Below are 22,022 nucleotides of genomic sequence, written 5' to 3'. Positions count from 1 at the left end.
CTGCTCGAATTTCCGGGAAGTTGACTGGTGTCAGGGACCACACACCAGGACAGCCCATGGGAAAGGCTGGGAACTCAGCCTTCTCTGGGCACTCTGATCCTTCCATTCTGCCTTCAGTAACCCCCAGCCAAGGACCGGGCATTCATATGGCAAGCCTCTAAATAATAAAATACTTGTGAAAACACTCTCTGAGTCTGAACATCTCCACAAGTAGAGGGAATGGTCACCCAAGCATGAAGACATTTGCTTGCATTTATTAAGCAATGCTGTATGCCAAGCCCTACGGGGAGCACTTAAAATGCATCATCTCAGTAAATCCACTCAACAATACTTGGAGGAAGCTAGGATGCTTGTTTCTCTTTTTCAGATGAGGGAAATGAGGATTAGAGCAAATGAGTGACTTGGCCAAGTTCTCAGACCAGTAAGAGTTAGAGCCAGAAATGCAACCCAAGACACACAGCTTCAAAGTTACGCTCTCAGTTGCTGTACAACTCTCCTGACTAGGAAAGTAGGAGCATTTGATCATCCAAAAAGGAGGGAGATGACGGCTGGAGGCAGCAGACAAGAGCTCAGCAATGAGAGGTGAGCACAGGCTACATCGGACCCTGGAAAAGATGCTTTGGGGGCATCCATGACAAAAATGCCACGTCTTCAGGAAAAAAAAATCAAGACAAAAGGAGAACAATTACATCAATACGGTGACAGTGCATTGGGAGGAAGCTTGAAAAATTCAATTTCTTCATTTCTTTAAATTACTCAGATGAATTCCACAAATATGTTACAAATTCTGGAATGTTTCTTTTTAAATCTCTAAATCTTTACAGTAGAGTGAATTTCTATTTTTCTTTTTTTTCATATTTTCTATGATTTATTCAAATGAAAATCCAGAATAGAGAAATCTATAGAGACATAGAGTAAATTAATGATTGCTTAGGGATGGAGGAGAGATGGAAGAGGTAGATGAAGTAATGATAGCTGAAAAGTATACATTTCTCTTGGAGATGATGAAAACGTTTTAAAACTGACTCTGTTGATGATTGCACATGTATGTAAATATACTAAAATCCGTTGCATTGTACACTTTAAATGAGTGAATTATATGGTATGTGAAAAACATCACAAAATTGCTAAAAAAGAAAATTCTGTAGTATATATTCTAAGTCACATACTCTAGAACTAATTTCCTTTTAGATATGAGAAGTTATTTTCCAACCATAAACGTGCAAGAAAGAATTCATGATTCTCAGGAATACACCTTAGGGATCAGATTGGGACGGGAGTTAATGTAACTGGCAGCAGGTCTTTGAGGTTATCAACAACTGAGCTTTCATGTACAAAAAGACAAAGTTGGCTTAACTTCTGTTCTCATATATAGATTTACACAAGTAAGACTAGGAACTTGAAATAGTCAATCATAAAAACTTAAAATATGGTGAGGCCTGAATCATCATTTGAAAGCACCCACTGCCTCACTTTTGCCTTTTTTCCCCTATAAACTGGACTTTATTTTTTTTATTTTATTTTTAAACTTTACAAAATTGTATTAGTTTTGCCAAATATCAAAATGAATCCACCACAGGTATACATGTGTTCTCCATCCTGAACCCTCCTCCCTCCTCCCTCCCCATACCATCCCTCTGGGTCGTCCCAGTGCACCAGCCCCAAGCATCCAGTATCGTGCATCGAACCTGGACTGGCAACTCATTTCATACATGATATTATACAGGTTTCAATGCCATTCTCCCAAATCTTCCCACCCTCTCCCTCTCCAACAGAGTCCATAAGACTGTTCTATACATCAGTGTCTCTTTTGCTGTCTCGTACACAGGGTTATGGTTACCATCTTTCTAAATTCCATATATATGCGTTAGTATACTGTATTGGTGTTTTTCTTTCTGGCTTACTTCACTCTGTATAATAGGCTCCAGTTTCATCCACCTCATTAGAACTGATTCAAATGTATTCTTTTTAATGGCTGAGTAATACTCCATTGTGTATATGTACCACAGCTTTCTTATCCATTCATCTGCTGATGTACATCTAGGTTGTTTCCATGTCTTGGCTATTATAAACAGTGCTGCGATGAACATTGGGGTACACGTGTCTCTTTCCCTTCTGGTTTCCTCGGTGTGTATGCCCAGCAGTGGGATTGCTGGATCATAAGGCAGTTCTAGTTCCAGTTTTTTAAGGACTCTCCATACTGTTTGTTTAAAATAAGGCGATCTAAAAAAGGACATTTTCTCAAATAAATAATTCTATGATATATTGCTGTTGTTTAGTCACTAAGGTGTGTCCAACTCTTGAAACTCCATGGACTGTAGCCCACCAGATTCCTTCTGCCCATGGGATTTCCCAGGCAAGAATACTGGAGTGGGTTGCTATTACTTTCTGCAGGGGATCTTCTTGACCCAGGAATCAAACCCACATTTGCATTAGCAAGCAGGTTCTTTACCACTGAGCCACCAGGGAAACCCAATGTTTATTGTATAGGAAAAAAAGAAAATGGCTGAAGCAGAAGGATTCTAGTGATGCCGTGGGAATATGAAAATAAATCAATTTGAGACTTTATGCATTTAAAGGCAAGGACCTGAGAAACACTAAGATACTGTGCAGCAGGACTTCTATCTTTGTATTGAGAACAAAACAGAGGAAGCACAGAGCAAGTGAAAACATCTATTTTCTATAAGAGCCCCTGGTTGGTTCAGGTTTATTCTAGCTAGCGAGTCCCCCAGAAAACCATGACTACGTGAGAACTGACCTTAGTGAGCTCCACCCTCCTAGCTGAGCAGTGAGAGTAAAGGACTCTGGCTGCAGAAGTGAAGGGTCTCAGGAAACTTTTAAGCACAAAGTGTTCAGGGAATCTTACACAGAATTTCCACAGGCAAAGCCATTGTAGAGCTTGGACACCTCTGCTTCTGAAGTGTCAGCAACACACATTCATGGTTGGCAAGAGCACCTTGAGGTTTGCTAATGAGACCCCAAAGGCATCACAATCCAATTAGAGAAGGGGGCCACAGAGACAGGCACAGCTCCCTTGTCGCATTAACTTCGTGGCTCAGACAAACCTCAGAGGCCACCACCACTATGCTGTGCTTTGTTGTGTCCAACTCTCTGAGACCCAATGGACTGCAGCCCACCAGGCTCCTCTGTCCACGGAAACCACTTTTTTATCCCAACTTTGAATTTTCCATACTGAATCATCCCAAACTCATTCACTCAACTGTATTTATTAAGCCACTACTACATACAGGGCACAGTTCCTTGTTATCAATTTTTTCTGATAACACAAAACTGTGTTATCAGAATTTTGCCAAGAGAATGCACTGGTCATAGCAAACACCTCTACCAACAACATAAGAGACATGGACATCACCAGATCGTCAATACCGAAATCAGATTCTTTAGCTGAAGATAAAGATATTCTTCAGCCAATGATGGAGAAGCTCCAAACAGTCAGCAAAAACAAGACCAGGAGCTGACTGTGGCTCAGATCATGAACTCTTTATTGCAAAATTCAGGCTTAAATTGAAGAAAGTATGGAAACCACTAGACCATTCAGGTATGACCAAATCAAATCTCTTATGATTAAAGAGTGGAAGTGACAAATAGATTCAAGGTATTAGACCTGATAGAGTACCTGAAGAACTATGGAAGAAGGTTTGTAACACTATACAGGAGGCAGTGATCAAAACCATCCCAAGAAAAAGAAATGCAAGAAGGCAAAATGGTTGTCCGAGGAGGCCTTACAAATAGCTGCAAAAAGAAGAGACGCGAAAGGCAAAGGAGAAAAGAAAAAATATATCCACCTGAATGCAGAGTTCCAAAGAATAGCAAGGAGAGATAAGAAAGCCTTCCTAAGTGGCCAATGCAATGAAATATAGAAGAGCAATAGAATTGGAAGGACCAGAGAGCTCTTCAAAAAAGTTTAGAGATACCAAGGGAAATTTTCATGCAAAGATGAGCACAATAAAGGACAGAAATGGTAGGGACCTATCCGAAGCAGAAGATTTTAAGAAGTAGCAAGAATACATGGAAGAACTATATAAAAAAGATACTAAAGACCCAGATAGCCATGATGGTGTGATCCCTCACTAAAACACAACTGCACTCATTTCACATACTAGCAAAGTAATGCTCAAAATTCCCCAAGCTAGGCTTCAACAGTACATGAACCTAGAACTTCATGATGTCTAAGTTGGATTTAGAAAATGCAAAGGAACCAAACATCAAATTGCCAACATCCGTTGGTTCATAGAAAAAAACCAACAGAATTTCAGAAAAACATCTATTTCTGCTTCATTGACTATGCTCTAAAGCCTTTGACTGTGTGGATCACAATGAACTGTGGAAAACTGTGAGAGATGGGAATACCAGACCATTACCTGCCTCCTGAGAAACTTGTATGTATGCAACAGTTAGAACCACACATGGATGAACTGGTTCCAAGTTGGAAAAGGAGTACATCAAGGCTGCATATTGTCACCTAGCTTATTTAACTTATATGCAGAGTATATCATGTGAAATGCAGGGCTGGATAAAGCACAAGCTGGAATCAAGATTGCCAGGAGAAATATCAATAACCTCAGATATGCAGATGACACCACCTTATGGCAGAAAGTGAAGAGGAACTAAAGAGCCTCCTGAGGAAGGTGAAAGAGGACAGTGAAAAAGTTGGCTTAAAATTCAACATTCAAAAAACTGAAATCATGGCATCCAGTCCCATCACTTCATAGCAAATAGATGGGGAAACAATGGAAATAGTGACAGACTTTATTTTGGGGGGCTCCAAAATCACTGCAGATGGTGACTGCTGTCATGAAATTAAAAGATGCTTGCTCCTTGAAAGAAAAGCTATGACAAACCTAGACAGTGTATTTAAAAAGCAGAGACACTACTTTGCCAATAAAGGTCCATCTAGTCAAAGCTATGTTTTTTCCAGTAGTCATGTACGGATGCGAGAGCTGGACTACAAAGAACGCTGAGCGCCAAAGAATTGATGATTTTGACCTGTGTTTCTGGAGAAGACTATTGAGAGTCCCTTGGAATGCAAGGAGACCAAAGCAGTCAATCCTAAAGGAAATCAGTCTTGAATATTCATTGGAAGCAATGATGCTGAAACTGAAACTCCACCTGATGGAAAAAGCTGACTTATTAGAAAAGACCCTGATGCTGGGCAAGTTTGAAGGCAGGACGAGAAGGGGACAATTGAGGATGAGATGGTTGGATGACATCACCAACTCAATGGACATGAGTTTGAGCAAACTCTGGGAGATGGTGAAGGACAGGGAAGCCTGTAAAATGAAGATGAAGTCGGGGGAAGTACATAGACAAAATGCCTAGATGAGATTTTGTAAAGTTGCCAGAAGTGGCTATTGAATTTGCTCCCAACATCCCATATATCACAGAAAAGAAAGAAATATAAACAATGACATGATTCAGCATCTAGTTCAGTTCAGGTGCTCAGTCGTGTCAAACTCTTTGCGACCCCATGAATTGCAGCATGCCAGGTCTCCTTGTCCATCACCAACTCCTGGAGTTCACTCAAACTCACGTCCATTAAGTTGGTGATGCCATCCATCCATCTCATCCTCTGTCGTCCCCTTCTCCTCCTGCCCCCAATCCCTCCCAGCATCAGAGTCTTTTCCAATAGGTCAACTCTTCGCATCAGGTGGCCAAAGTATTGGAGTTTCAACTTCAGCATCAGTGCTTCCAACGAACACCCAGGACCAATCTCCTTTAGAAGGGACTAATTGGATCTCCTTGCAGTGCAAGGGACTCTCAAGAGTCTTCTCCAACACCATAGTTCAAAAGAATCAATTCTTCGGTGCTCAGCTTTCTTTATAGTCCAACTCTCACATCCATACATGACCACTGGAAAAACCATAGCCTTGACTAGACGGACCTTTGTTGGCAAAGTAATGTCTCTACTTTTGAATATGCTATCTAGGTTGGTCATAACTTTCCTTCCAAGGAGTAAGCGCCTTTTAATTTCATGGCTGCAATTACCATCTGCAGTGAGACATTACATAATTAAGAAATATTTAAGACAAGGAAAATCTGCCCTAGAAATGTAATGACATTAATGACTATTATTTAACTTTTAGATATGATAATTGTATTATGATTATGTTGTATAGACAGATATGCAAACATTCAAATGATATCGTGTCTGGAATTTACTTCAACTTACAGATAAAACAAGATTGACCATGGGTTAATAATTGTTGAAACTGAGTAATGACTACATATGGCTTATTATAGTATTATCTCTACTTTTGAATATGTTTGACAATTTGCTAACACAAAACAAAGCATGTTTTGGTTGGAGAAAAAGATTTCTGATTTCAGTCTTAGACTTTCTTATTTAATAGCTCTTGTGTGAAACTCCTTTAATCTCCATTTTTAACAAGTGCATCTCAGATCTCAGATTAATCTGATGCCAGTGGTCTCCAGATAACACTGAGTAAAGAAGACCGAGTAAACATTGTCTATATGGTTCAGAACAAAAGATGCTTTCCTAAAACAACTGTGTCTTAGAGGCCTAAATAAGACAACACTGGGAAATTTAGTTAGACAATCAGGTCATGGAGGACTTGAAGCTTGTAGAGAAAGCTTGTAGGTAGTCCATGGTAGCTTGTAGGGAAAGTGATAATGTAATTAGATGGAGGAAACAGCCAAGACCAGGCAGCTCTGATGATGAGATGCTAGGTGTTTCAGGGAACTGAATCAACATGGAAACACTGTACTAGAATAAACCCTAGAGGTCATCCAGAACAGCCTATCAGAATTCCTTCATCAACAATCCCTCCCATGTGACCATGAGGACTTCATTTGAATACATTGTTTTCTGTATCTTTTTAAACTTAATGCAATGAGCATGTATTACTTTGCAATTTTAAAAGGTAATAATGATAGCAATAATAAAATTGTTACATTCAAAAATCAAGGAAGTCTGGAGTTATCCAGTGAAGGGGAAGTTTGTCCCTGCAATACCTCAATAGCCCAGAGGGTTCTGATTGGTGACCTTTATATTGGATATGAAGTACATAATAGATGTTAGGCTACAATTAGATGCTTTGGTGTTTAAAAAATTGAACCTAAGTTGTCTAGGAAATATGATCTTGCAGAGACCTTGCTCTTTAATACACTGTAGGGACCAAAGCACACTAGTTAGAAACACAAGTTCTAGAATCACACAATCAAGGTCTGCAGCTCAACATCAGCTGTGCAACGTAAGGGCTCTTGGACCAGCTTTGCCACCATTTATGTTTTGTGACCTTGGGCAAGTCACTGCCCCTCTGTGGTCTTCCTCGTCTGTCATAAAGGGCCTGAGCATGGCTCTTACATTCTGTGGTTCTTGTGGACTTGCCAAATGACCTTGAGTTCAGAGCAATATTTCTTTATGGTGAAAGCCATTGTAATAATTCCTATTAGTGACCAGAAGTCAGTGAGTGCTCTCCACCTGGAGGCTATGTTTTAGGACCTTTCCTGGTTTTCATTCTTGCAGCTGACATGAGGTTGTCTTAGATCATGGAAAAATATTGGCTCCTAATGCAAACTTAGCTGGGTTGGGAATATCCCCAGGAGTAGAACATAGCAACCCACTCCAGTACTCTTACCTGGAGAATCCCATGGACAGAGGAGCCTGGTGTGCTACAGTCTATAGGGTCGCAAAGAGTCGGACACCACTGAAGTGACTTAGCATGCACGTACACAGTGCAAACCACAAGGATTAAGGAGCATTAACTTGGACCTGCAGGGGCCATATCATTATTAAGGTATTGAACCAGGCTAACAGATCAGTCTAAGGCCTTAACTCTAAGAAGCCCAAGGACTGGTCAACTGAATCAGGGCACAGCAACAGGCAAATGGCATAACTGCATTTTCTTGTAATTGACATAAAGGGAGGAGCATATTTCACAGCACTGTGTCTCTGGCCCTGTTGGGCTGCACACCTCAGGCCTAAGAGGTTTTGCCCCACAGGCCAACAATACATCTACCCCACAGGCCCACCAGGCCTCTACCCCACAGGCCCACAAGGTCTCTACCCCACAGGCCCACCAGGCCTCTACCCCAGAGGTCTACAAGACCTCTATCCTGCAGGCCTGCCAGGCCTTTACTTGACCAGCATAAAGACTGAAGAAAAAGTCCAGAGTCAGCAACAGAAACAGTGGTTTAACAGGTAAGGAGAACTTACATGTCTGAAGCAAGGTCCTGGAGCAACTCATTACTATGTGCAGCAGACACAACAGGACATGGCGGCAGCCTTCGCTCTGGAGGCTAGGTAACCAGTTACAGGTGGAAATGACGAAGGTCGGCTCATCAGTTACCCGGGAAACCAGCAGAGGGGCACGCCCCTTACCGCCCTTTTGATGAGCTATTGGAAACAATCATCAGCTGGGCCTGGGGCAAGTTTGTAGGAAGGTCAGTTCTGTGAGTAGGGTGCAGATGAAGCAGGCACTGGTCCAGCAGGGGACGTACGGGAGGACAGTCATCTAGGGTGGTCTGAGCATACAAACCCTCGACCCTTTCCTCAAAAGGCCGCCCAGGGGATTCTGTCTGTGTTAAGGAAGCAGCCGGCCTAAAATTAGCATTGAGAGAACACTTTCTGTTGCACCTTCTACTTACCAAGTGCAGCGCCTCCTCGCACTGCCATCATCCCTCTGCCAGATGGGGCAGGGGCTACTCAGGTTACGTATGTAGTGACCCGAGCTGCAAACACTAAGAGCTGCACTTTGGCTCTCGCGTCCAAAATCCCTCACCTTCCCGCTCCTTTTGCACCTGGGCCCCTGCTGTCTGCATAACAGGAAGGCTCCGGAACTATCCTCAGGTTTGCTGCTGGGTTTCCATTCTCTCTTCATTTTCTACCGAAATTATTTAATTGGGGGAAAAGTCCATGGAAGAAAATATTTTACCACCCACTGTGGCTTCACTGGAAGTGTTTCCAAAATCTACAGTGTTTTCTGCATTGTGGGATTCTGTCCTGTGCAGAGTAGATGAAAACATTCAGATGTGCCAAAATTCTTGAGAAATAACAGAAAATCTGATGTGTAGGCTTTTAGATAATGGGGACTTTTTTGCCTGAAAATAACACCATGAAACAAATGTTAAAAACACGTGGGGTCAAGTACAGGCCCAGAGACATTACTTTGCCAACAAAGGTCCATATAGTTTAAGTTATGGTTTTTCCAGTAGTCATGTATGGATACAAGAGTTGGGTCATAAAGAAGGCTGAACGCCAAAGAATTGATGCTTTTGAACTGTGGTGTTGGAGAAGACTCTTTAGAGTCCCTTGGACAGCAAGGAGATCAAACAAGTCAATCCTAAAGAAAATCAATCCTGAATATTCATTGGAAGGACTGATGCTAAAGCTGATGCTCCAAAACTTTGGCCACCTGATGTGAACAGCTGACTCATTAGAAAAGAACCTGATGCTGGGAAAGATTGAAGGCAAAACTAGAAGGGGATGACAGAGGACAAGATGGTTAGATGGCCTCACTGACTCAATGGACATGAGTTTGAGCAAGCTCCAGGAGATAGTAAAGGACAGGGAAGCCTGGCATGCTGCAGTCTATGGTGTCTCAAAGAATCAGATACTACTGAGTAACTGGACAACAACTACTACATATAGAGTGCAGTATTGTGTTATCAATTTAGGGGAAAAGCTAGTATTAAGTATGAACTTGTCTGGTTTTGTCTTGTTTTTCTTAAGCAGCAGGGACAAGTTGGAACTAACCCAGCAACTTGACTACCACCTTATGTTAACAAAACATGTTGAAAAGTATTCGCACCCTGTGAATAGGGTAAGACAGACAACAGACAGTATACTATGTTGCCTAAAAGCAAGGGCTAAAGGGTCAATTTGCCTTGTTTAAAGGTTAACTTTGCCACCTGGTAGATACATAACTTTTAACAAGTGACTTAACATCTCCTGAATGCCATTTTCCCATCTGAATTTTTTTTTCTATCTCAGATTTAAAGAAGTCAATATAAAATTCACAATGATAGTTGGAGATATTAATACCTCCAAGGCTCAGACACAACCTCTACATGAACCCCAACCCCAGAACACACCCCCAATCAGGAGGGAACTCACAAGCCAGAACTTCTCCTTGAGGAGTGAAGGCTTTGTATCCCACTTCAAGCATCCCAACTTTTAAGACCTATACCCAAGAGATAAGCCCCCAACACATCCAGCTTTTAAAACCAACAGGGCTCATGTCCACAAGATTCAAAGGGCTATAGCAAACTAAGAAATGGCTCTTTAAGGGCTTGTGTGCAAACTCATCCACCTGAGTCCATCACAGAAGCAGCCTTTCGAAAAAGCACCCAGACTTTATGTCAAAGAGCTTTCCCAAATTAAATAGGTGTGAAACCCAATCCCTACCTATCTACTCTGCAATTTTAGCCAAAATTATCTGAGTATTAGCCAGATCCATGTAAATTGGGGGTGATAACACCTCCCCCAATGCCTACATTATGTGATGTCCTGCATATGACCACAGCTATGTCATACGTGACTATGATTCTGTCAGCTCTAACACTGTTTATGATTCCCCAGGGTAGGTTTTCACATACAAGAAAATCACCATTTTCAGAAGATATACAATGTGGTTAACTCTGTTGCAACATCTGGCTTTTCAGACTTTTCCTAAAGAAGCCACATCTCGGTTTTATGTCTCTGCTTCCCAGAAATGTGACTAAATGTGGATGTCAACCAAGGCTAAGAAGTGAGAGAACCAGGGAGATGTCTCTGAAGATGCTTTATCAACTGATAAAAGCCTGAACACCTAGAATTCTCAATATAATTTACAAAGAATATGATAAACCTAGACTGTGTATTAAAAAGCAGAGACATCACTTTGCTGACAAAGGTCCATATAGTCAAAGTTATGGTTTTTCCAGTAGTCATGTATGGATGCAAAAGTTGGATCACAAAGAAGTCTGAGCACTGAAGAATTGATGTCAAACTGTAGTGCTGGAGAAGCCTCTTGAGAGTTCCTTGGACTGCAAGGAGGTCAAACCAGTCAATCTTTAAGGAAATCAACATATTCATTGGAAGGACTGGTGCTGAAGCAGAAGCTCCAATCCTTTGGCCACTTGATGTGAAGAGCCAACTCATTGGAAAAGACCCTGATGCTGGGAAAGAGTGAAGGCAAAAGGAGAAGGGAGCGACAGAGGTTGAGATGGTTAGACAGCATCACTGACTCAATGGGCATGAATTTTGGCAAACTCCTGGAGATAGTGAAGAACAGGGAAGCCTGGCATGCTGTAGTCCATGGGATCACCAAGAGTCAGAATGCAACTTAGCGACTGAACAACAACAACGTTTCACCCAATTCCCTTGACATTAACCACACACATAAAGTACAATACTTCTAGTTCCATACAAGTCTCACATTTTTTTAAATTTTGAAAAAGACTCTGAATGCTATGAGTCTCATGATACAGTCTGCAATTATAATAGAAAGAGACAATAGTGATATCATCCCAAGAGAGCTGAGCAGGCTGAGTCAACAACTGCGTGTTCAGAAGCGTTCACCCTGATTGGACGTGCTACATGTTCCGAGGCATGCCTTCACTTTCATTGAGGAAGGTCTTGCCCTGACTCTGTGGACTTGAACTTTAGATGCTTTCCCTGCTCAGCATGTAGGTAATTTCCTAAAGCCTGCCACTCCATAACCAAGCCACAGAACCTGGCCATAACCAATCGAGAAAGAAGTGTGAGCATATTATATTATGGTGACTTTAAACTTTTTTTAAGGATTTGAATATTTTTATCAATGTAAATCAACAAGATATATGTTGATAAAAATATTTTACTTTTATCAACATAAATCTTACATTAAATGGATTTTTAAGAGAGAATTCACTGCTCTAATTGAAAGTCCTCACATGCCTGTTAGACTGCATCCTATCCTCTCCTGCTCTGCTCCCCCAACAGCCCCTAACATACCTGAAGAACTCTGGATTCTAAATCATAGTCCACACACAACTGGTAGAGAAAAAACATCAAGGGTTTTGGAAAAGTCTTTGACCTGAAGTTTCCTCAAATGCAAAGTGAGCTTTGTCCCCTGAGATCTAATTTTAGGAAATTTTTTGGTGGATGCTCAATTCATAGTAGTCATTTGATTTGTACTTTCTATTGTCTGATCTGTGTGATATTCTCAAGATTTGTGCCATTTTCAGTATTATGTCACTAGGAAAAAACTCTCTTCTTGGCCAACACATTGAGTTTTGTTTCCATGTGTTAGGTAACTCTCGCGGCTCAATGCCTAGGTTTTGCCTCTGTAAGAAGAGGAGCCTGAGCTGACAGAAATATCTTATCTTTCTGTTTTCATGCCCTATACTTCCAGATCTGCAGCTCAGGTTTTCTGTGGACCCAGAAACATGAAGGGAGTCATGCAGCAATTTTTCTTAAATGTTTATTTTTACCCTGAAGTGTCTGGAAAGAAATACCTGACAGTAAAGAAATTATCAGGTCTCTCAGATCAGAATTCAGAAACTTAGATGTATTTATGTTTTGGTGATCCTTAAAGAGAAGCAGAGGCATGTACAGAGAGAGCAAGGGCTTAGAAATCAGGCAAACCTGAGTTTGAACCCAGCTTTTTAGGTTACTAACTCTGTGACCTTAATCAAGACACTGATCTCCCAAAGTTTCAGTGTCTTCACCTGTAAAACAAAAGGATACGTATTCATCTCACCAAAGTGTTTTCTTATTAATAATAGGATAAAATGAGATAAAATATATGAAATCATTTGGATAATTGTAAAATACACACACATATACATATTTATTCTTTGTATATAACATTATCTTCAGAAATAATACAAGGTGTAACTATTTGTCTTAAGTTGTGTGATGATGGTGTATTATTTAGATAATTGAGATGAACCAAAATAATAGAGATATAACAACCATTGTTCACTTACAACCTGAAGCACTATGGAATTCTAGAAACTTAATCAACAAAATATGTACTGAGTTTTACACTATGTCACTTAGAGCAAGATACAAATAAATAGGATTCAGGCCATATTCTCAAAGGACTTATATTCTAACGGGGGAAATGAACACTGAAAAATAGTTATTAAACTTCTTAAAAGATTCCAGCTGAGCATTATGGGAGTTCAAAGAAGGAAAAAGGCATATTCAATTTGGATAATTTTGGAAGCTCCCTAAAGGTGGCAGCATTTCTTTTTTTTTAATATAAATTTATTTATTTTAATTGGAGGTTAATTACTTTACAGTATTGTATTGGTTTTGCCATACAGCATTTCTGAGGGGCATTGTAAAGTAGATAAGGTGCTGAAAGGTAGAGATGGGAAAATATTTTAAAGGAAAGGCACTAGGGATCTTCAGAAGCCAGTGAGCTTTACCAGAATGCAGCTAAAAAAAAAAAAATTGAACATTAAGAGTAGGCCATACCTTAAGGGTATTACATGTCAAGTAGGAGTTTGTGGTTGATTCAGAAGGCAATGGGGAGTCATGGAAGAGTCTTGAGGAGAGAAACGCTGAAATCAGAGAAGTACTTCCAGGTGATTTCTGAAAAGAAATCATCTGCTGTGAGTGAGGGTCAGTGCCGGGGTTAGAGTTTGAGGGGTATGTTCTTCTAATGTGGGGAGGTAGTTATAGATATTAGGACTCAAAAAAATATGATTGACAAGCAGTGAGGCCCCAGGGGCAGTTGACTTCATACCGTAGTCAACAGGCAGCTCCAGAGTCAGGCAGCAGGGGTGCTCATGGATGGAGAGCAACAGGATTGCACAAGAGAGTGAGTTGCTTTTTTCAAAGGGCTGAGAAACATGAGAAGCCAAGAGGCTGACGAGAGAGAAAACTAATGGGCCAAAAATGAAGGCATAAGGAGGGAGAGAAAAGGACAGACAGAGGTGAACAGAAGAGAATTTTAGACATCAGCATGGTAATGGTACATGGGAAATATCTGGGCCTAAGTAGATATCATCACCTAGTGCTTTCAGACCTCTTAAAATCTCCTTGTGGTTCCATTTAGTAGCATGAGCTTATATGAATCTCTGTCAAAAGCTAAACCACCTTCTATTCTGAGGACTAAAACCTCCAGGCTCAACTTGGCCTGCCTAGAACCCACTGGGCAAATCTTTGGTATGTCAGAACAATAAAATTTCTAAGCATTGGAAGGGCCACTATTTCTCTCCTAAACTTTCACCTCCTTGAAGCAGCTCCTTCTGCTTTTCCACCTACCTCTTCATTATTCCCAGAGAGCCCCTGGTTTTCTAGAGAGTTCATTCTCTCCAAATCAGCCAATCTGCCTCAAGAGCACTGTCAAGTGTGGAAGTGCAGCACCAGAAGACCCCTCCTAGACTTCGTCGTAGTGACCCCTTCAATCCTGTCCAGTCCCATTAAGATGAAGAAACTGAAACTTGGGCATATATCCAGAGAAAAATTTGGCTCAAAACTATTCATGCACCCCAATGTTCAGAGCATCACTGTTTACAATAGATAAGACATGAAAGTAAGCTAAATGTCTATCAACAGGTGAATGGGTCAGAAAATGTGGTACATATACACAATGAGATATTACTGTCATTAAAAAGAGTGAAATAATGCCATCTGCCGCAGCATGGATGGACCTGGAGATTATCATACTAAGTGAAGTAAGTCAGACAGAAAAACACAAATATGATATCACTTGCTGCTGCTGCTAAGTTGCTTCAGTCGTGTCCGACTCTGTGCAACCCCATAGACGGTAGCCCACCAGTCTCCCGTCCCTGGGATTCTCCAGGCAAGAACACTGGAGTGGGTTGCCATTTCCTTCTCCAGTGCATGAAAGTGAAAAGTGAAAAGTGAAAATGAAGTTGCTCAGTCGCGTACGACTCTTCATGACCCCATGGACTGTAGCCTACCAGGCTCCTCCGCCCATGGGATTTTCCAGGCTAGAGTACTGGAGTGGGTTGCCAGTGCCTTCTCTGAATGATATCACTTGCATGCAGAATATTTTTTTTAAAAAATGATACAAATAAACTTGATTAAAAGACAGACTCACAGACTTAGAGAATGAATTTATGGTTACCAGTGGGGAAGAGTGGGTTGGGGAAGGGATAGACTGGGAGTTTGGATGGACATATAAACACTGCTAAATTTAAAATAGATAACCAACAAGGACCTACTGTACAGCACAGGGATTTAGTTCCGTATTCTGTAATAACCTAAATAGGAGAAGAATTTGAAGAATAGGAAAGGAAGGAAGGAACAAGAAAGGAAGAAATTATATGTTTAAAAAAAAAGATGGTGGCTGGGCCAAGACCTCCAGGTCAGTTAAATGTAGACAGTGAAATCTCGGTACCCCAATTTCCTATGCCTTGCTCCCCATTTTTCCCTGATGGAATCATCTATTTCTCTTCCCAACTCCCTTTCCTCCCCATCAGTCTCCTCAGGGCGTTTTTCACTTCAGCATTCCTGAAGGAGTAAATGACGGGGTTTAAGAGAGGTGTGACCACCGTGTAAAACACAGCGACTATTTTGTCTGCAGGGAGGGTAACACAGGGCCTCATGTAGACAAAGGAACAGGGGATGAAGAACAGGGCCACGACCGCAAGGTGGGAGGCGCAGGTGGAGAGGGCCTTGCGCCGGCCTTCTGAGGCCTGGGTCCTCAGGGAGCGCAGGATAACCACGTAGGAAGCAAGCAGCCCCGTGAAGCTGATCACTGAGATGGAGCCGCCATTGGCAATGATCAGCACGCCGATGAGGAAGGTGTCTGAGCAGGCTAGCTTCAGCACCGGGTGGACATCACAGAAGTAGTGGTCAAGGACATTGGGGCCACATAAGGGCAGCTGGAAAACGAGGACGGTTTGCCCAACCGAATGCAGCAAGCCCCCACCCCACGCCGCCCCTACCAGGAGGCCACACGCCCTTCGGTTCATGACGACCGTGTAGTGCAGGGGCTTGCAGATGGCCACGTAGCGGTCATAGGCCATCAGCGTCAGGAGAAAGATCTCGGTGCCACCAAGGAAATGGAGGAAAAATATCTGTGTGATGCAGCCCTTGAGGGAAATGACTTTCCTCTCCATAAAAGAGTCCAGGATGAGTTTGGGGGCTGTGACAGAACAGTAGCAGATCTCCACAAAGGACAAGTAGCTGAGGAATAGATACACGGGGGAGGTGAGCCCTTTGCCAGCCATGATGGTCACCACAATAAGGCCATTACCCAGCAGGATGTCCACATACAAGAGGAGAAACAGCACAGAAATGACCTTCTGGGCACCCCGGTTCTGGGAGAATCCCAAGAAAATTATTTCAGTCACATTGCTTGTAGCAGCCATGTTCTAAAGCTCAGGAGCTGACACCTGAAATCACAGAGAGCAAAGATGTCTCTTCAATAGTTAGGAGCATCCTTTTCAGACCTTGAGGAAAACTGTCCTTCTGATCCTTCTTGATCCCCTCTGCCTTGAGCTTCTCCAAAATATGCTGTCCTTGAGACAAATGGACAAGACAATAGTCATAAAATCTTGATATTATTCCCAAAGCAGGAGCTGAGCTTGTAATAATCTTCTTTGAAGTGTTTTCTCTGATTCAGTCACTTCATTACCTAATGAATCTTCATGAGGAAATAAGAGAATATTTCACAGAAAACAACTGAAGCTCTGAGAAATTCAGTCCTTAATTCAATGACACACAGCTCGTCTTTAAACTGATGTCTGCATCTCTCAAAATGTAGCTGCTGCTACTACATATTCTGCTCCTGAAGTGTGCACCTTATATTTGGATCCATAATAAGCATTTCAGTCACTCTTGCCATACATGGTAACATGTAAGAAACTTTTGCAGTGGCTACTAGACGTTCTCGACCTCAATTACCCTGCAGTTATTGAATTGAAGGCTGGCTCCCTAAAACGCATAGGAGAGAGGCTGAAAGGAAAGAGACAGTCACCCTGCTTCATCTGCTGTCCTTGGAGGTGGCTGTGGAGCAGAGGAAACGTGAGTAAGTCTTTAGAGGGCTTTGCAAACTGACAAAGGGTGATCAGACACAGAAAATCCATAATCACATTTCTGAAGCCGTCGTTCCCTCAAGGTAAACAAGCTCGGCCAGCAAACCTAAAGGTGTCCTAAGACCATATTCACATACTTCACAACCAGCCCGCAGTCCAGGTCAGCGTCTGTGTGTTGACCCAGTGACAGAAACACAGGGTTTGGGTCAGGAGATGAGTTTTCAATTCCAGCACAGCTATTTAGTAGTTCTATGATATTAAACAAGTCTATGATTTTCTTCCATGCCTATAAATTTCATCTGAAAAACAGAAATAAAAGTACCTTTTCCATGGTGCTATTTTTCAGGATTGAATGAGCTTACAAGTTTTAAAACAAATAGTAATTGTATAAGAGAATAATTGATAAGAATATCAGATATAATTTTTCTTTTTTTTTAATTTATTTATCTTAATTACTGACTAATTACTTTACAATAATGTATTGGTTTTGCCATACATCAACATGAATCCACCATGGGTGTACATGCATTCCCAATCCTGAACCCCCCTCCCACCTCCCTCCCCATACCATCCCTCTGGGTCATCCCAGTGCACCAGCCCCAAGCATCCTGTATCCTGCATCAAATCTGGACTGGCAATTCGACCCAATCAAAATATGGGCCGAAGAACTAAATAGACATTTCTCCAAAGAAGACATACAGATGGCTAACAAACACATGAAAAGATGCTCAACATCACTCATTATCAGAGAAATGCAAATCAAAACCACAATGAGGTACCATTTCACACCAGTCAGAATGGCTGCGATCCAAAAGTCTACAAGCAATAAATGCTGGAGAGGATGTGGAGAAAAGGGAACCCTCTTACACTGTTGGTGGGAATGCAAACTAATACAGCCACTATGGAGAACAGTGTGGAGATTCCTTAAAAAACTGGAAATAGACCTGCCTTATGACCCAGCAATCCCACTGCTGGGCATACACACCAAGGAAACCAGAATTGAAAGAGACGCGTGTACCCCAATGTTCATCGCAGCACTGTTTATAATAGCCAGGACATGGAAGCAACCTAGATGTCCATCAGCAGATGAATGGATAAGAAAGCTGTGGTACATATACACAATGGAGTATTACTCAGCCATTAAAAAGAATATATTTGAATCAGTTCTAATGAGGTGGATGAAACTGGAGCCTATTATACAGAGTGAAGTAAGCCAGAAAGAAAAATACCAATACAGTATACTAATGCATATATATGGAATTTAGAAAGATGGTAATGATAGCCCTGTATGCGGAACAGCAAAAGAGACATAGATGTATAGAACAGTCTTTTGAACTCTGGTGGGGGTGGGGGGGGGGGCAGGGTGGGGGGGGTGTTGGGAGAATGCAATTGAAACATGTATAATATCAGATATAATTTTTATTGGCATTTAATTGCTTTACATTGTTGTGTTAGTTTCTATGAAAGCAAAAATAAAAAAATAGAACCTAATTAAACTTAAAAGCTTTTGTACAGCAAAGTGAAAGTGTTAACCTGTCAATCCTGTCTGACTCTTTGCAACCCTATGGACTATAGCCTGCCAGGCTCCTCTGTCCATGGGATTTCCAAGGCAAGAATACTGGAGTGGGTTGCCATTTCCTTCTCCAGGGGATCTTCCTGGGTCTCCTGCATTGCAGGCAGATTCTTTACCATCTGTGCCACTGGGGAATCCAAGCTTTTCTACAGCAAAGGGAACCATAAACAAAACAAAAACAATCCTTAGAATGGGAGAAAATATTTGCAAATGAAGCAACAGAAGAAGGATTAATCTCCAAAATAGACAAACAACTCATGCAGCTCAATATCAAAAAAAAAAAAAAAAACCTGGTAAAAGACCTGAATAGATATTTCTTTAAAGAAAACATACAGATGGCCAAGAGTCGCATGAAAAGATGCTCCATATCACTATTAGAGAAATGTGTATCGGAGTATAATTGATTTACACTTTTACTCTGCCTTATCACTCTATTAGTGCAGAGTCTGATGGGGACTCAATGTTCCCCACTTCAGAAGGCAGGTCTGACATCCATCTTTGTGTGCATAGACTTGCAGCAGCCTCGGGATCTGACTTAAGCGTCTTAGAACTAGGTTATGGAATAGTGGGCTATGGAATAACACAGGACTGAATATGCTAAGTGACATGCTAAGTCAGTTCCAGAAAGAAAAACACTGTATGGGACCACTTGCATGATGTCTGCAGGGTAGGAAAATTCAGAGAGACAGAAAGTAGAATGGTGGTTTCCAGAGGCTGGGGTGGGGGTACTGGGGTTAGCGCTTGGTGCGTGCATGCACAGGGTAGTTTGTGACAATGAAAGACGTTCTTGAGATGGACGATGGTGATGGTTGCACAACAGTGTGCATGCTCTTTAATACACTGAACTGTGCACGTAAGGGCTTCCCCGGTGGCTCAGATGGTAAAACGTCTGCCTGCAATGCGGGAGACTCGGGTTCGATCTCTGGGTTGGGAAGATATCCTGGAGAAGGAAATGGCAACCCATTCCAGTACTCTTGCCTGGAAAATTCCATGGACGGAGGAGCCTGGTAGGCTACAGTCCATGGGGTTGCAAAGAGCTGAACATGACTGAGCGACTTCACTTCACTTGTGCACATAAAAACGGTTAAAGTGGTAAATTTTATGTTATTTGTGATCTACCACAGATAGATAGACAGACAGACAGGCAGAGATGAGAGAGAGACAGAGATGGATAAACCCAAGAGACTCACATTTCCCCTCACCCATACCAACCTCCAAGAATAGAGGTTGAAGCTTGGCAACTTTGTCCTTTCCACTTCATTTCCCTTTTCTCTCTTATATGTACTTGGGCACCTGGTTCATTTCAAAAGTTGCAGAGTAATTGAAAAACCAGCACTAGCTGTAGGAAGTCCATAATACGACACTCTTGCTGTGCATTCAATATTAGGCACTCTTCAAGAGTGAGAGAGATAGTGGAAGCACCTACATTTTGGAAAATACAGATCTCTGTTCACACTGAGCTTTGTGGCCTAGAGCAAGGGACTGGACCTCTCTGAGTCTTAGTTTCCTTATGTATAAAATAGGCATCATAAACGGTACTCGTTTGCATGCCCTTCCCTTACCTCCCCATCAGCCTCCTCTGGGTATCCAGCTGACTCTCTTGCTGTGTGCCAGTATTTCATCCTCAGGATGTTTCTGTGAAGACCAGGAATCACAGGTGGGCATGCTTCACCCTCATGGCAAAAATGGCTGTGTTAGAAATGGATCATTTTTTCACAAATAATTAATTTCACAAATTATTTCTGTGAAATTTAGCTTTGAATGTAAATGCTACCTGTTTCTATAATTGCCATTGTTTGGGGGTGCCAGTGGGAGAGATTCTCTCAGAAGATTTGTAAGGACCGCTTTAGTTTTCAAATTTAAAAAAAAAATTAGTTGTGCTTTTCTGTCTAACATCATTGAAGGTTAACAGAATAACATGTATATTTGGTGCAATCAAGTGTTCTCTAAAAAGTTAAATTTTAAAGTATTTAGATCAGAAGAAAGAAAAATAAGTTGACATTTATTGAACTTCTGAATAGAAACGGAAAATATTTGAGAAAGAGTTGCATAAAGAGGTCATCAGACTGTATATTATTGATAGTTGCAGTGACATTTCACCTGTGGGGTAATTTTAATTTTAATTCTGACATTTTAACTGGCAGGACCAGAGAAGAGAGTCTGAAAGATAAGATAATGTACTCTTATCAGTTAGGAAGTCACTGCACATTTCCAGGGTTTATGGTTAAGAAAACTGAAACAAGGATGAACACAAAAGCTTAAGACAGATCAGACCCCATAAACAACTTCTGTGAAACTTCTTCATTCTCATCCTCATTTATGATTTCTTATTATAATTTTCCTATCATAGAACTCTAGGTCCTGGGACTTCTGGAAAATAAGATTGGTCTGAACAGTCCCTCAGAGCTATCTGAGAAGCTGTATTCCAGGCTTAAGTCCTCAATAAGTCCAACAAATAAAATATAATTTTTAAAAAAATTGGTCTGACTGACTTTTCCAGTACTCATTTTCTCCTACTTTTTCTCTAAAGATATTCTATCACCAGAGGAATCAGATGCCCAGCCTCTCCTCGCTAGTGTCCCTTACTGAGTAAAATAAACTGTTAGATTTGGAAGGAAGCTCATGGATTCCTCTTCTTACAGAAGACCCAGACTCACACAGCGGGCTGGTGCAGAGCCTGGACTACGATCGGTCTCCACAGCTTCCTGTCCAGTACTTTCTCCCTTACGCATCTCATCCACTGACTCCTCCCACTGGTGCCCACAGACAGCAGGCTTCCACACTGCATAGAGAGCATGGAGACAGAAGAGAGTCGTGTTGATAACAAAAGGCAAAGCAAAGCTAAAGAGTAAGCTCTAAAAAAAAAATAACAGTAACAATGTGAACAATAATGGGCTCCTACTTCAGTTTTCCATCTTTACAGGTTTCTACTTGTACACCTCACATAGGGTAGGGTACTCAGCAGAGTTAACAAATATTGGACGTTTGACCCCTGCACTCTGCATCTGCTGCTACACCTATTTCAAAACTAAGGTATCATTGCAAGTATCCTATAAACTATATATATATATATATATATATATATATATATATATATATGTATAATGAAGGTATGTAGTATAGAAAGTACGCGTTTTGAAAATAATTCCAAAGTATGCCCCTATAGAGATTAAGTGAATAAGCTTACTTGAATATTGCTTATTGCCTTGATTCTTAACTTTATCTTCTGAAACTTCCATAGTCAGAAAACTGATTCACTTGCACAAGTCACTCCAGGCAGACAGAGATTTTTGTTTCACAGACACAAGGAAATATAAACAGTATGTTAGTTTGCACTGATCCAAAACTTGAAAATCTTGGGCCAAGATTGGCCCTCAGCAATATTTAGGTTTCTGTGTAGTCCTATCCCCAGGTTTGCAAGAAGCTAATGCCTTCGTTTTCACCAGAGACTTTCAGGCATGAAAATGTTTTAGCCAGCCCCCTT

The 22,022-nt window shown here is 41.4% G+C and overlaps 3 protein-coding genes across 9 annotated transcripts in view; all 3 read right to left on the bottom strand.

The window, feature by feature from the left end:
• The window catches only part of LOC129627676 (olfactory receptor 4S1-like), a 44,377-nt gene extending 36,039 nt beyond the window's left edge, over positions 1–8,338 (bottom strand). For 3 of the 6 annotated variants that reach the window (XM_055547140.1, XM_055547143.1, XM_055547139.1), the window contains exon 1: positions 8,198–8,335. The gene's annotated coding sequence lies outside the window, so the exon portion shown is untranslated. Of the gene's footprint in view, positions 1–8,197 lie in introns of all 6 variants that reach the window. The other 3 variants (XM_055547142.1, XM_055547145.1, XM_055547144.1) reach the window with 3 other exon arrangements.
• Positions 1–8,802, bottom strand: part of LOC129627673 (olfactory receptor 4X2-like) — a 45,924-nt gene extending 37,122 nt beyond the window's left edge. The window contains exons 1-2 of one of the 2 annotated variants that reach the window (XM_055547130.1): positions 8,629–8,802; positions 8,198–8,377 (exon numbers count right to left, since the gene is read on the bottom strand). In XM_055547130.1, the coding sequence (XP_055403105.1) occupies positions 8,198–8,377; positions 8,629–8,659 (211 nt within the window). In that variant the 5' untranslated portion in view covers positions 8,660–8,802. The remainder of the gene's footprint in view (positions 1–8,197; positions 8,378–8,628) is intronic. The other variant, XM_055547131.1, reaches the window with a different exon arrangement.
• A 6,567-nt stretch (positions 8,803–15,369) lies between these two features.
• LOC129627678 (olfactory receptor 4X1) lies at positions 15,370–16,299 on the bottom strand. The gene has a single exon (XM_055547147.1). The coding sequence runs from the start codon at positions 16,297–16,299 to the stop codon at positions 15,370–15,372; it is 930 nt and encodes a 309-aa protein (XP_055403122.1).
• Positions 16,300–22,022: the final 5,723 nt, after the last annotated feature.

This window comes from Bubalus kerabau, chromosome 15 (genome assembly GCF_029407905.1).
Source record: "Bubalus kerabau isolate K-KA32 ecotype Philippines breed swamp buffalo chromosome 15, PCC_UOA_SB_1v2, whole genome shotgun sequence".
In the NCBI taxonomy this organism is placed as follows: Eukaryota; Metazoa; Chordata; class Mammalia; order Artiodactyla; family Bovidae; genus Bubalus; species Bubalus kerabau.
The sequence above is the reverse complement of the archived record's forward strand: the minus strand, read 5'-3'. Positions and strand labels throughout refer to the sequence as shown.